Source organism: Asparagus officinalis, unplaced genomic scaffold (assembly GCF_001876935.1).
Source record: "Asparagus officinalis unplaced genomic scaffold, Aspof.V1 AsparagusV1_Un2, whole genome shotgun sequence".
NCBI classification, from domain to species: domain Eukaryota; kingdom Viridiplantae; phylum Streptophyta; class Magnoliopsida; order Asparagales; family Asparagaceae; genus Asparagus; species Asparagus officinalis.
In genome coordinates this window covers 12,896-27,262 of record NW_017972268.1, presented here as the reverse complement: position 1 = coordinate 27,262, position 14,367 = coordinate 12,896, and the positions used below count along the sequence as shown (strand labels likewise).

Sequence of the window (14,367 nt, the reverse complement as noted above, 5' to 3'; positions counted from 1 at the left end):
TTTGAGTTACTACAATGGCGTTTTAGCGAATGCTGTCTTTCTTCTTTTAATAGCATTTCAGCAATTGTTTTCACTTCTTATAGCATTTCAGTTGTGCTTATAAACCTTTGAGGTTAAACTAGAAATAGCTTCCAATTATGACAACCATAAAAGCAAATATTTTATTTAAAGGTTCAAACTGATACATAACCAAGTTGTAGCATACAAGAAGTTCAATACAAATGTGCCAAAAAACAAATACTAGTCTTTGGATAATCCAACATGGAGTACAAGAAATTAACCATAGTACACAAAACAACAAAAACTAACTTTGCTGCATTACATATGACTTGGGAGACTCATCATCTTCAGCAATTGAGTACTAGTACTGCTGCAAAAACAGAAATTAACAACATCAATAATGAGATCTTAGAAAACATGATAAAGTAAAAACACACGATTGCAAGATGTATAACTTACCAGCTTTCAAAGCATAACAACTTTATTTGATGGCCAAGCTATTGTCGTACCAACGACATCTTCAATGCATTCTAACTCAGATGTCGGTCTCCAAAGAGATGCACTAGGGATCGTAGGGATATCAACCCAAACACGCATAGCATTAGGACCTAAAGGAACGAAGTGAACAACCTGGTTCGGATCACTTGAAGACCAATGTCCTTCAGCAACTATCTTTCCCGAGCCACCAATATCTAACAAGTTGCACTTTTTCTTTGAGTTGTTCACACTCTAGCAACAATACAAAAACAGTGATATCAATTATAGAAAAGAAACTAGTACAATCAAATATCAAAATAATGATAGTATCAGCAAAAAAGATTACCGAAGGAGATGATATGTTTGGAGATTCCACATTGTTAATTGAGATATTTTTCAATACAACCTTGTCAGCAGGCCATGCTACTAGCCGAGATATAGTTAAACCTGGTTTCATATGTGAAACAAAATATACATAAACCAAACACAAATAAACACAAATTATACATACAGAAGAAGCTCGACAAGCTGAGGACAAACACCAGCTTCAATTTTTATCATGTGAAGAGGGGCATTCCATAAGCTGCATAATAAAAAAATGGATCAGGTCGCTGTTTAAAATGTATTAACTCTTAGAGGAATCTGATTTCTTCCTGAGAGGGTTAATGTACAAAATATTTTATTGAATAAAGTTATCAGAAGTGTTCAAAAAACATAGAATTTTTTTAATAAATGTGAGCTCTAATTTTTGATAAATTTTCTTAATAATAGTTTCACTTTTTGTCCTTCCTCTTTTTCCTCATTAAATCTTACTTTGCTCTCTCACCAATAACTATTACTATGATATCCCATTTTGGTTCATGTAAAAAATATTTAATTCAAGAATATCTTAAGACAATGATAAGCTTAACCTACATGGAAAGCCAATAACTTTAATAATACATAAACAATGTAACCTAAACTTCTCTTCTCTGCAAACAGAATATTCCAACAGAGTCCTTTTATATTCACATATTGTTTTTCCTAAAATTCCAAGAAACAAAACTTGAAAGAAAAACCCTATATGAAGAGTAAGTCCTTTTCTTTTCTTTTCTTTTGTTTTCCCCTTTCTAAAGAGGAGTAAAACGTAAGATGCTTTGTAGTCTAGAGCTTTTATGCACATTTAGGACACTTATCACGAAATTTTTTGGCATTGTCCATCCAACATAGCTAGACAAGACACTAATACCCATCTGTCTGACATTTAGGAGTTTGTCAACCCTGATCACAAAATTACTCAGAAAAGGGAGTATGTTGAGCTCCTTCTAATGAGAACTTATTTTTTTGTCCATCAATTTATAAAAATAAGGTACTTGCATAAATGAATAGCAAAAAAACAACATATTTATATTCAGTCAAATATTTATACAATTGGAATCTGACTTCATGTCTATATTTTGGATAATCATCATTTTTGGCGCCTTGTAGCCTCTAGTGAGGTTGAAGCACGGAAATCTTATGTGTGTCCATTAGCCATACAAAATAACACTGCGTTGTCCTAACTGCTTGAATCAAACTCATAATAAGATTTCAAAAACAAAATATACAGTATACTCATTGAATTTTCCACTCGGATATATCTCCAACTCGTAGTTTCACTTTAGAAGTAGGGGGAAATGGAAATTCTAATGAGCATTAATTTCCTCCTAAAGTTTTTCAAATATTCATGTTCTTCAAAACAAATGGTACAATCAAAATAACATTATTATTTACATAATTCCAACAAAAACACCTACCTGTTCTCTAACATCATCACTCGGCGAAGCAAGAAGCCTAACAAAGATAGGCACAGCACCATGATCAATCACAACCTTAGTGTTCTCGGAAGTCCCCGAAGCAATATTAGTAAGAGCCCAAGCCGCTTCGAACTGCTCAAACACAAGTCAGATACCCTTTAACCATTTCACAAAGTGAAAAACCAATAGACAGACTATATAAAAAAAAGTGAAAACCCCTCTCACCTGTAATTGAGGAAAATCCTCTCTGACAAGGAACTCCACAAACCGAGGAACAACACCAGAATGGATAACCTCCTCGATTGAGGGACATCCCTCTGACAAATATCGTAAGTTAGCTCTTGTTAAATAACTCACTAATCCGTAAACACTATTTGCCTTTCAAAAAAAAAAAAAAAAAGGGAGCGTTGCTATCTTGCATCCATGAGTTCAAATTGCACACCTTTAATTATACACTAAACAGCGCACAACATTTCCTTATTGTCAATCTAGAATGGGTTAATTGCGGACACCTCATAACTTATATGTGCACGACAGACAAGATCCAGATCATGATTTGTCAAGAACTCAGCAACTTTATCAGCACCAAAAGTGTACGAAACCCCTCTATCATTCATTCCCCATCCTTGAATTTCCCTACCAGGATCGGGCCAAAGCAGGTCACACAATAAACCAGTATCAGGGACATCGGTAGGACGTGGTAAGCTTTTAATCTGGTCCAGGTTTGACAAATTTGGGGAAAGACCGCCATGCATGCATACTATTTTGTCATCTATAAGAGCAGCCACAGGTAGACAGTTAAAGCAATCAGTGAACACCTTCCATAGTCTCACGTTAAACCGACGCTTACACTTAATCAATAATTAGAGTATTTTACACAAAATCCATTGGCATAAGTCAATAGAAACGATCTGTGTCTCCTCAATCGAAAATTAAGGAAGATAACAACCGATCTCTACAAAATTCTTATGAAATAAATACTCCAATTTAAGGTAGAAACCCCAATTTAAGGAACGAAATTGCTCTAGAACCTTACTTCGATGCCAGGAATCGATCTTACAAGGTCATCTACGACACGAGCAGCAGATTCGCGCTGAGATCTTTGCAACAATCATTGGATCAAAAGAAACAACAAGAAACATCAGATCCGATACCCGATCTAGGGTTTTGATGAGTCTTGGTGATTTCGTACCTGATAGACGACGAAAATGTCACCGGCGTGAACGAAGCAGGCGAGGCGCCAAGTCCTCGAGAGCGGCGCGGATGGAGAGGGCGGCGGTTGTCCCTCTGAATCATGAAATTTGGGAATGAATTGAGGCGGCGATTGGTGATTTTATTTCGGAGTATGAGAATTTAGGCGGGGAAATGAAATTTGGGGATGAATTTTTGGGGGGAAGAACTGAGGGTTTAGTTAGTTTTCAACGGGCCTGTTTTAATTTTCAGTCTCTAAGTACTCATAGCGTTTAAAAATTTTCAAACGCTATCAAAAAATAAGACACATACTATCTATAGCACTTACAACATAAACGCTATCATTCAACGCTATAAAAAAACAATTTTGTTGTAGTGTATATTTGTTCCGTGTAATGATGATTATCAGTTTCATAATATACTTACCTAGTAAGTATCCTACCAATTGACATTGCGAGGCAGGCTCACTATTTATTATTGATATGCAGAGCATTGTGTAGATTAATTGACTGGTGTAGAATATATGATGTTGTTGACAAATATCTGAGCATATTTGTTTCATCGTTCGATAATCATTCTCACAAATGTTTTTAAATTCTGTTTTCTTGATATGATGCTGAAGAACTGGGTATTTATAGGTTTGCTTCAATGTCTGAATTCATATGCAAAAAGCTTCTTTTCTTACAGTTTTCACATATGTTAGAAAATTCTATTTTCTGACATAATGTTCAAGAACTGGGTTTTTTCCTTGCATCTTAACCCCATATTTCATTACATTGAGCTTCATAGGCCCGTTGCAGCACACTTCAAGAGGTTTCAGTACACTTCATAGGATGGTTCATTTGCAATTGTCACATGTGTTAGTAATTGTTGTTTTCCTCAACATTTTAAAGAACTGAGAATTTTTCCTAAATGCCTCTTAGCATCCTATTTCAATACTATTAATTATTACTCCTTATTTCCATAGATCTGTATACTTCTGATGCACATATACCTTTTTTGTTTATTTGCAGTTGGGGTTTTATAAGCAATACCCTGCTTGTTATGATTTTTTCATACTTGTTGTTTCGCCTTCTGAAGAGATTTATGCATTATATTTTCAAAGTACAGATTATAATGTTTACGACGATAAGAAAAATACTAAATATCCCTAAGACAACAAGACATTTCTTCAAGTAATCGATTTATCGATTTGCGAGCTTCAATTCTCTTCTCATATGCTTTGTTTGCATATCTTTTATTTCTAAAACTAGTTGAAGAGAAGCTTCATCTTTTTTGGTTTTTCCCTTTTTGATATCATGCTCATCTTCGACCCAGACAAAAAATTTATGTTGCCTATTTAGGTATTTAGCGTAGCCCCAAAAGTATCTTCCTTTGTTCATTCTATTTTTGCAGAGCTTTAATGGTGTCGGTATTTTACAAAAGCAAGTTACCTCGGTTGCTTGATTCTGAGACACTTGGGGTGTAGACTGTTTACTCAAATCCGCAAGTGTACGGATGTCGTTGTAGCAATACAAGGTCGTACCCTTAGGGACTTCATTGTCAATTACCAATTTTCACTATTTTGTGACTATCTAAACCAATCGTGCTAAAAAGTATGATTTCTAACTATCAATAACGAACGCGCTAACTAGCGAATCCACTCAATTAAAAGAATCTAGGATTGAACTTCGGTTTCAACTCTGGTTTGAATCAACAAATTAATCAATTGTTATCGTTATCTTTCAATGCATTAAGAATGACTAACCTATGATAACTATTAGTCTCTTTCGACGACTAAAAGTTGTACCTAATTCAACCTAACAACCTATTTTCATGGTGTTGAACTAAATTAAACCCATTAAGTTCATGTTCATCTCTCATGTTCTCAAGAATAATTAACCTACTTTCATGATCAATTAATTCCTGTTCACTTACTATTTTCCGACGTCAATCTAACCTTTCAGTTCAAATCAACATCCTAACAAGATTAAATCAGTAGCTAATTGAATTAACTCAAGGCAATCATATATTAGTAATTAAATAATGCAAATCGAAATATCAATGATAACAACAAAATCAATTCATTGATTCACAACCATGACCGAACCTAATTCAGTCCTAGATAAAACAATTACTCACACATAATTGAAACAGAAGACATGACGATGATGTATAAAATCATAATAGTAAACTAGAAAATAAGATGAATTAGAAAAAAACTGTAATATTTAAGTCGAGATGTTACACACAATTTTCCACAACCAACACTTTGCCAAATCAAAATAATCCTAATCTAAAAGTTCTTAGAGAGATGGGGAGAAGAAGAAGAAGAGAAAAAATGAGATCTCTAGCCTCTGGTGTCGTCCAGATGCCTCAGGGCGTCTTCTTTTAAGTTCTGGAAAAGATGTGTTAACATATAACTTCCAATCTTGCTTCAGATCGCGTGATAATTGAATACTGATATCAGACACGTCTGTATAGATCAACATGACCAAGTCGTGTTTAAGTCTATTTTGCTCTGCTCTTTCTGGGCTTTTCTGTATTCAACACTCCTGTGTTGTTGGACATTGGGGAACCTATAGCCTCTTTCCATGCATTACTTGACTCCTTCTTGACTCAGAATCCGCGTTAAGCTCCAGTAATTCTTACACAATATATAAATAAAGCAGTAAACAAGAACTAGGGAGCTTAACATGGCCAAAATGTAAGGAAATACATCAAATAACAACGAATCCATAGGTGAAACATAGTCAAAATATAGAGAATATTCGTGTTTATCACAGGCATAGCTCAGCTCTGCTTGAAAAAAAAAGCCCCTTCGGATGAAAGCTTTGCTCAGACTTCTGAAAATTGTAGAGGGATTTTGAGTGGGAATTGAGTTGTAAATGCTAACTCATCTCACAATGCTTATATGTGCAGGCATAGTTACTATGGCAAGTGGCATTTTTCTGACCATTGCCCAAACATTACCGTTGGAGGATTTGGGAGTTGTTAAAAGTTGACAAATGTTTGTTACTTTTGTGGGCGGTAAGGTCACCGTGGTGATATTAGGTAGAATTTCTCATTTTCATCCAATTGCATACCAAACGTTGGAAGCTGAAGAAATAAAAAAAACTCATTTGATTTCTTGATTTTATGATGTTCAAACAAACCCAAGAAACAAGAAACTATGTTTTCCAGCCTATGATTTCAATGTGAAATAAACCAAATAAGTCAAATGGGAGAAACCCTCTGAAATGTCAAGAAATGATTTTCATCCAAGTTTTATGTTTTCTTTTTTTTTTCGGAAATGTGCCAAACAGAACCTTAAAAGAAATGGACCACACCCACCATTCAACAAATTGACTAGTTCCCTTGCTTGCAAGTTCCATTTATCTAAGCCTGCAAATAATAGATAATTTTGAATCTATAAGAATAATCATACATGGTAAGGCCTATGAAAATTTCCCCTTGATCTTATGGCCGTTGACCTTTAGGGGCAGTATGGTTAATATGAAATAGATTTACAACGACAAGTATGTTGCTACTAAATTTTTATTTTTAATGTTTCATTCTTGTAATTATAATTGCAGTATAGGAAATAATCCTTTCCAATGGGCTCATTTGGCCATTGGGAGAGTGCATAAATTACTCGTCACGTCACATTCGAGAGAAACCATAAGTGATTAAAAGATGATATCTCTAAGGCTGATACAACCTTTATGTTTGAATAACAGGATAACCAAATACCGCGTCATGACTAAAAGAATTACAAGGAAATTTCTCATGTGTACGCATAAGACGAATCGCACAATACTTAAGGCAAGCTAATCCCTTTAACTCGATCCACTGCATATTCGGCTGCGGAAATAATTGTGGCGATTGTAAGCGATCGACTCATTATCACTTAATTCCGAAAAAAATCCCATTTGTTATGTGTCATCTAATACATGATTTACTTGAACAGGCTGCGCGACTTGTTTTTGTCCGTGTGTTACTTTCGGTCGGATTGCAGAGATCGTGGACCGAGGCTCTACCTGTAAGTTTTTCTCTCAAAGACTAGAGTTTCTAGCTGTTGAAACATCCTTATATGTTAAAAAAGAAAAAGGAAAAAAAAAAAAAGAGAGAGCTGGTTTCTTCATCAGACCTCTAAAGTTATTTTCTCAACTTTGATGTAGCCTGCGGAACTAGTGGAGCACTGTATGCACTGCTACAATGGTTTACGTGCCTTCACTGTGTATACTCGTGCGCTTACAGATCAAAGCTGAGAGCCCAGTACAACTTGGGGGAATCTCCTTGCAACGACTGCTTTGTTCATTGCTGCTGCGAGCCCTGTGCTCTGAGCCAAGAGTATAGAGAGCTCCGAAACCGAGGATTTGATATGTCAATAGGTATCACCACTCATACCTGATAAATTGTTCACAGGCACGCACGCGCACATACACACGTATACGATAAAATGAGATGGTGAGATGAGATTCTTTTCGTGAGCTAGCCTAATATGTAGTTAGGCTACCCAGTACGACGATCAGCAACATCCACCTTGATTTGCACCCTGCATGTTCTATATGTAGAAAAAAAAATACCTTGCTTTGAAATTTTGAATCACTATTTTAGCTATGTGCAAAAGGGATGGCTATTAAGTTGTTTGATCAAAATCGACATATTGAACTAGTTTGATCCTTTTTTTTTTTTTGAAGATAAACTAGTTTGATCCTTATTTCTAGAAGACTCTAAGCGATGTGAAAATTTCACCATGTACATTTGATGATGGTTTGAACAGGATGTACAGTGCCGATCATGAGTTAGATGAGCGGATTAGTCTAGCCAATCGATATTATGAGTATGTAGCTCAGCTACAAGATGCGCTCTAAGATCTTATATAATTAATAGTACAATCCACCGACTGTTGTTTAGCTTCCTAAAAGAGAAAACATCTAGACCAACAGGTTTGAGTTTCTGGGCAACTCAGGGAAGTTTCCACAATGGAATTAATCAACAGTTATAACAGTAAAAAACATTTATTTCATAGAAATGATAGACGTTTTGTATTGATAGTATAAACTAGCAACATACGTTTCTAATCTTAAACCATATGTAAATTACAAACGTACGGTATCAAAGCAACCACTGAAGAAAATTTAGCAGCATCTAGTGTTGAAACAGCTGGTTATACAAATTTGAGAGAATTCTGATCAAGATATGGGACATGTTTTAATCATGAAAATTACTAACATGTTAATTTATTTTTCCCAGGGTGGCACGCAAACATGGAGAGACAATTCATGATGACTGAACCTCCAGTTACCCAAGGTGGTATGATGCGTTGAGCTTTGATATTGCCTTCATTGCGCATGATGGGTCGTGTTAATTAGTTTATGTATACATGCATAACATATGTAGTAATATTTGTAGAAATGTTAAAGATGGATATATAATATTTGAGAGGAGGCCACACCAATTGTACTGTGTTCATGTGAATATAAAGAATTTAAATAAAGAGTAATTACGGAAATACAAATATACAATAATTATGAGATCCTCTAATTATAGAGAGTGATCTAAGTCAAAATTTTCACATGTTCCGCACCATGTGTGCTAGGATTGTGCTAGGTGAATATTTCGAAATATTTCCTTCAAATACACGGAATCAAATATTTTTGATTTGTTTCCTTTCATTTACCCTCAAGCAAGGCGGTATGCAGTGGAGACGGAAGAACATTGAATTGTTTTCTTATTTGTAAAGATATCTGCAACTTATTGATCGAAAAGAACATAATGAGCTCGCAGAGCATGACTGTGGATCAAAATAGAATCCCTCTTGTTTGGGTCAGAAATTGTTTTCTTCATTGTAATTGAATCTATTACTACTTCATGCGTTACAATAAACTCAACAAAAAATTAGTCTTTTTATAAGACTTTTACACAATGGAAATAATTGATTACAATCTCTTTCAAACAACACACAGATCCTACTTATTAGTCTCTGTTTGTGTGGGATCTTTGCCTGTGCCGGGGACGTTGATATCCGTGGACCGCCTACAAATCGGATCCGGTTGACAGAATGATTAATCAGAGTTCCTACTTCACAAAGGAAGTATTCGCTGAAGTACTGATATCGACCAAGCAAAATCAGTACTCTTCTCGAGATTAAGACCAAGTCTAATCTCAAGAAAAGGTGGAAACGGGCTTCGGATCCTTCGAAAGACTCCTTCTTTATGTCGAAGTTCGCCGGGATCTCGCTAGCCCTTGCTGAAATTCGTGGCTCTTGGCTCTGAAGCTCGGCAACACCTCCTCGTCTTGATAATAATTCGTCCCCCTCAAAATGGGTGCCCTAGGCTTGTATTTATAGAGCCTCGGATACGGTTATTTGGATGAGAATGAGAGATTTAGCCTTATCTTCAGTTAATAATGGCCTACCCATGTTTAGATATGATATCTAAGCAGTTAGAGAGATTCTAGAACTGAAGAAATCGATCAAAACAGCCTAAAACGCGTTTTGAACGTTATGGGCAGTTCTGGGCGCGGGACAGACCACGGTGACCCGCGCGTGTCACCAAGTGGTGACCCGCTCAGCCGTGGGTCACCAAGCGGTGACCCGCATGAGCGCGGGTCACCCTTGGGTGACCCGTGCGCCATGCGAGTTCCGAGCTTTTTTGAGCTTTTCGGTGTTTCCCGACTTTCCCAGACTTGTACTTTCTGTCGTTTTACGTATTTGATCGCCTTGTTGACTTGTACGATCAACTAACTTGCTTCATGCGCTCGTTAGCTTTTTTACGGCACTTGAAGCTGACTGACAAACGCGGCGGCCACTTGGAACTGGCCAACAAGCGCGCGACCACTTGGAGTTGGCCGACAAGCGTGCGGGCCACTCGTATAATTCTTCTTGACTCGGATGATGACGTTTATTGTTTTCTCTTCGTCTCGAGCTACGTACGGTAACCTATAGGCATTTTTAGATGCATACACTTCTATCTTAAAATTCAAAAGTGGTCCATAAAGGTTCATGCAACTATGAGGTGGATCACAATTAAGGGTGGAATCAAATTGTATTGAACAGTAACATGTTGTTGTTAACTTGTTGTGTAGTGGGTGTCGTTGTTAGTTATGAGAGAGACTAGAGTCTACATAATCTAAATTTAATGTTATCTATGTTTATCATAGAAAATATATAAATTTAAAAACCGAGCCGGGTCAGGCTTCACCAACCCAACCTGAGCCTGGGCCCGGAGTGCGATCGGGTCAGACATCGAGCCGGGTCCGAGCCGAAGCCCAATTGGACACCGCTGTTCACATCAAAAGCCTTTTCTTTCATAGTACAAGCAATATTAAAAATACCATCAAACACAACCAAACACATAATTATTCAAAGCCCAAAAGGGATCACACACTACTTATAGCTACTGCTGCTTAAGTAATCTCTCATGGACATACAACAGCGCACATACGGCAATCAGTTATGGAGGACCCATAAACACAGCACTCTTGAGGTGGTTTGCACTTCACGTGGATAGCTGAAACAAAAAATAGAGAAATTTAGTAGAACCAAGAAGCTGCAAAACAAAAATTGCAAGCAAAAAACACAAAAAACGCTTTTATCTACACTATAGAAAACTACTACTACTTGTTGTTAAGCTCATAAGCTATTTTCCTAAAGTGTTCCCTTATATTTTAATAGAATTTTAACAATATTATGTAATGATGTTCCTACATTTCAATATTGCGTTGCATAAAACGATGAGAAAGAAAGCGCGTAGTGAAAAATAAATGAATTCTTATATAAACAAAAAGATAGACAATTAATAGGACAAATTTTTAAAAGCACGCACTTTTAATAATTAAATATTAAAAACGACAATTTGAAAAAAAAATAGCAAAACCGACCATTTTCTGAAGAAAAGGATCGGTTTTGCAGTTGCTGTGCTCTAGCGAAGTGTACGAGACTAATAATCTCATACACCTCATTTCTATTTTCCTCACGATAACAAAAATGAAATGTACGGAACTAGTAGTCCCGTACGCTTTGCTAAATCACAATAACAACAAAACCGACCCTTTTCGGTTTAACTTCTCAAAAGGTTGTTTTTGCTATTTAAATATTAAAAACGGGTGCTTTTAAAATTTTGTCTCGATTAATAAGGTCAATCTGTCAATTATACAGATCAAAGGATTTTATTTCCTTTTTTTTGTGGTGCAAAACAAAAATATGCATAAGCTAATGAGCGACGCCTCTCATACATTTTGAGAAGTTAAGATAGGGAGGATATTATGTGAGGAGAAGAAAATATACGCTTAGATTTCTCTTGGGGATCATAGCTTGGAAGAGGCATCCGAGTGGAAAGTGCTAACTCCGTAGAGGAAGCCAGAAGCAAAGTGAGCGCAAAGAGTAAGGCGATGCTCTTCATAGTTTCTCTCTCTCTCTCTTGAAATCTTAGAATGGGACCGCTTCAAGTTTACTAATTCATTGAAGGGAGCAAGTATCTATTTATAAAGATGACAAGAGTAGAGGTGGGTGAATATGTGGGCAGCAAATTTGCGAATTTAATATGTTATTGGTCTATTTTGGATAAGTTTTCACATGGGTTGTCGTTGATGATAAGTAGGACACCTCACAACTAGAGGGCCTCCTTGTTTGACAAATATTAATAACGTAGAAAGCTACCAAAGGTTGAAATCTAAGAATCGGACTAAGTTCAAGTTTAGGGCCCTCTAGGGTATTCACGTGGGTAAAAACAATCAAGTTGTGGACCCCACAGATTTTACTGGTTGGCAGCATGGGACATGGTAGATTCTTCTGGCGGGCGTTAGAGCATCTCCAAGTGACTTCTTATCTTAACTCGCGTAAAAATACTTTTTTTGTCACTTCTCCCTCTTGCTCTTCTATTGCTCCTCCTCCTTTTATCACTTCTGGTTGGCAGCATGGGGTATTTCTTCTTCCTCCTCCCTTTTTTTATTTTGCTATTTTTTTTCACTTAGTTTTACATGTTTTACTGCCCCCCTGTCCAACCAAAGAACACTTTTACTTTTGTCAAGTCTCACCCTTCATTAGTAACTTTTGAAAATCTGGGCTTATTGTGTATGATTGGGATTGTTTCTGTTGATTCATAGAATATTTAGATCAAGATATAGATAAAATGTTGAGGATGGATTGATCCTTCTTTAGGAACTACTTCTTCAACTATTGATTGGTACTTGTATGGGTAGAAACGACGAAAACATTGGAGAAGAACAAAATTTTTGGAGCAGGCAGAGGTTTGGGTGCTTGCCGGCCGACCGCGAGCTTAGGGGCAGTCGACCGGAAACATGCACGAGTACATGGTATTTTCTAGATTTCTGTCCGGTCGACCGCGAAGACTTCGGCGGTCGACCGTGGACCCTGTAATGCATTTTTTGGTTTCTTTCATTTTGGTCGGTCGACCGCGACGATTTAGACGGTCGACTGTCGGTCGGGTTTAGGCCTGATTGCGGTTTCCTGTTCTGTTTGGGATTTGTGTTTGGTATAAATAGAAACATGTTTTAGGGTTTCTTTGGGAATAGTATTAGGGATATTTGGAGCACAGAAAAGTATCTTTTCTGGAGCTATTGATTAGGATTTTGTTTGAGAGATTGAGAGTTTTGTGTGAGAGATTAGTTTGTAGATTTGTAATTGTTGTGCGCAACGAAAATTTCGGCAGCACCTCTGGTGCACAACAAGAGAGTAAAATCCCAACTAAATCTATGTTTCACAAAGAAAATAAGAATCGACAGTGATATATCTCAACAAAGTGGGATATACACTCTTCCTCTCATCAGTTCTAGGACTGATTTGTCGAGTGAACCTAACAAACTATTACAAATCACAGCAAGACAAACTATTTTTACGTGGTTCGGCAAGTTGCCTACGTCCACGGGGCAATGAGGGGGGAGATCTACTATTAGAGAAAAAGAGAATACAAATAGGGTTTATAATCACACAAGGTCTCACAAATAAAACCCTCAAACAATCTCTCAAATCTCTCACAAAAGCCGCTTGAAAAAACACCTCTGATTTTTCCCCACGCGTCCTTTTTCTCCCCCTACAGTAACCCTCGCCGATTAAGCCCTCTGCGTTTTCCCACATTGCACTTTTTTCCACCCAAAAAACCTAGGAACAAATCGTTCCTATTTATAGCCTGTACGTGTGTGGTGGCCCCCGCGTTGAAAACGCGTCTCGTGATAAACGCGTCCAATTCAACGCGTATAGGGGGAGATGCGTCGTGGGGTGTGGCCCCCACGCCCCCACGAGAAAACATGTCTCGTGGGGTGTGGCCCCCACATCCATGTTCATAATTCTCCACCTCGGTGAAGTTTCTTAAAAACTAAACCGACACCAAAGCAACCAAATGTCTCACTTGTTACGTCCAATACGAAGTTGAATAAATTCCACGACAACGGACTCAATCCACAACAAGTCGGGAACACAAACGAGAGCTCAAACAATCTTCCCCATCGAAATCAACTAATTCAACCCGGCTGCATCTAAAGACTGCCTACGTATCCTCTTACCAAGGAATCAAGCCTCACGTAGTTTACCCAAATGGCCTCCAAAGACCTTAACATCGAAGAATGTTCAAAAGCTCCAAACAATGACCAAACTTAACACCTGAAACAACTTTAGTCAACATATCCGCAGGATTATCCTTTGTGTGGATCTTCTCCAATATGAAATCACTGTCATCCAAAACATCACGAACAAAGTAGAATCTGATATCAATGTGCTTCGTGCGTGCATGATAGACCTGGTTCTTCACCAAATAGATAGCCGACATACTATCACAATATACCTGAATGGTCTCCTGTGATATCCCTAAGTCCTCCAACAATCCATGCGACCATAAAGCCTCTTTTACAGGTTCGGTCACTGTCATATACTCCGTCTCTGTGGTAGAGAGTGACATTGTAGACTGAAGTATACATGTCTAACATATCGGTGCTCCTGTCAATG

The 14,367-nt window shown here is 37.3% G+C and overlaps 3 protein-coding genes and 1 long non-coding RNA gene across 4 annotated transcripts; 1 reads left to right on the top strand and 3 right to left on the bottom strand.

The window, feature by feature from the left end:
- Positions 1-431: 431 nt before the first annotated feature.
- On the bottom strand, positions 432-956 carry LOC109827029. Its single transcript, XM_020393998.1, has 2 exons — positions 824-956; positions 432-729 (listed from the first exon to the last, which is right to left on the bottom strand). Exons 1-2 carry the CDS (start codon positions 932-934, stop codon positions 466-468), a joined length of 375 nt encoding a protein of 124 aa, XP_020249587.1. The 5' UTR covers positions 935-956; the 3' UTR covers positions 432-465.
- On the bottom strand, positions 924-3,007 carry LOC109827027 (serine/threonine-protein phosphatase PP1(5.9)-like). Its single transcript, XM_020393995.1, has 4 exons — positions 2,765-3,007; positions 2,478-2,630; positions 2,253-2,384; positions 924-1,060 (listed from the first exon to the last, which is right to left on the bottom strand). The coding sequence occupies exons 1-4, from the start codon at positions 3,005-3,007 to the stop codon at positions 1,025-1,027; spliced, it is 564 nt and encodes a 187-aa protein (XP_020249584.1). The 3' UTR covers positions 924-1,024.
- Positions 3,008-6,118: 3,111 nt separating this feature from the next.
- On the top strand, positions 6,119-8,856 carry LOC109827026 (cell number regulator 2-like). Its single transcript, XM_020393994.1, has 5 exons — positions 6,119-6,129; positions 7,227-7,288; positions 7,372-7,443; positions 7,583-7,795; positions 8,661-8,856. Exons 1-5 carry the CDS (start codon positions 6,119-6,121, stop codon positions 8,732-8,734), a joined length of 432 nt encoding a protein of 143 aa, XP_020249583.1. The 3' UTR covers positions 8,735-8,856.
- A 1,837-nt stretch (positions 8,857-10,693) lies between these two features.
- On the bottom strand, positions 10,694-11,879 carry LOC109827030. Its single transcript, XR_002243321.1, has 2 exons — positions 11,695-11,879; positions 10,694-10,918 (listed from the first exon to the last, which is right to left on the bottom strand). It is a non-coding gene; the product is annotated as an uncharacterized LOC109827030 (long non-coding RNA).
- Positions 11,880-14,367: the final 2,488 nt, after the last annotated feature.

Excerpts from the sequence above, each read along its gene's own strand:
- LOC109827029 (XM_020393998.1), bottom strand. The coding sequence starts at position 934 with ATGAAACCAGGTTTAACTATATCTCGGCTAGTAGCATGGCCTGCTGAC. Across the intron at positions 730-823 it reads CAAACATATCATCTCCTTCG|AGTGTGAACAACTCAAAGAA; the intron begins GTAATCTTTTTT and ends TATTGTTGCTAG.
- LOC109827027 (XM_020393995.1), bottom strand. The coding sequence starts at position 3,007 with ATGCATGGCGGTCTTTCCCCAAATTTGTCAAACCTGGACCAGATTAAA. Across the intron at positions 2,631-2,764 it reads GTGCACATATAAGTTATGAG|GCAAATAGTGTTTACGGATT; the intron begins GTGTCCGCAATT and ends TTTTTTTGAAAG. Across the intron at positions 1,061-2,252 it reads GTGATGATGTTAGAGAACAG|CTTATGGAATGCCCCTCTTC; the intron begins GTAGGTGTTTTT and ends TTTATTATGCAG.
- LOC109827026 (XM_020393994.1), top strand. Across the intron at positions 7,289-7,371 it reads CGGAAATAATTGTGGCGATT|GCTGCGCGACTTGTTTTTGT; the intron begins GTAAGCGATCGA and ends TTACTTGAACAG. Across the intron at positions 7,796-8,660 it reads AGGATTTGATATGTCAATAG|GGTGGCACGCAAACATGGAG; the intron begins GTATCACCACTC and ends TATTTTTCCCAG.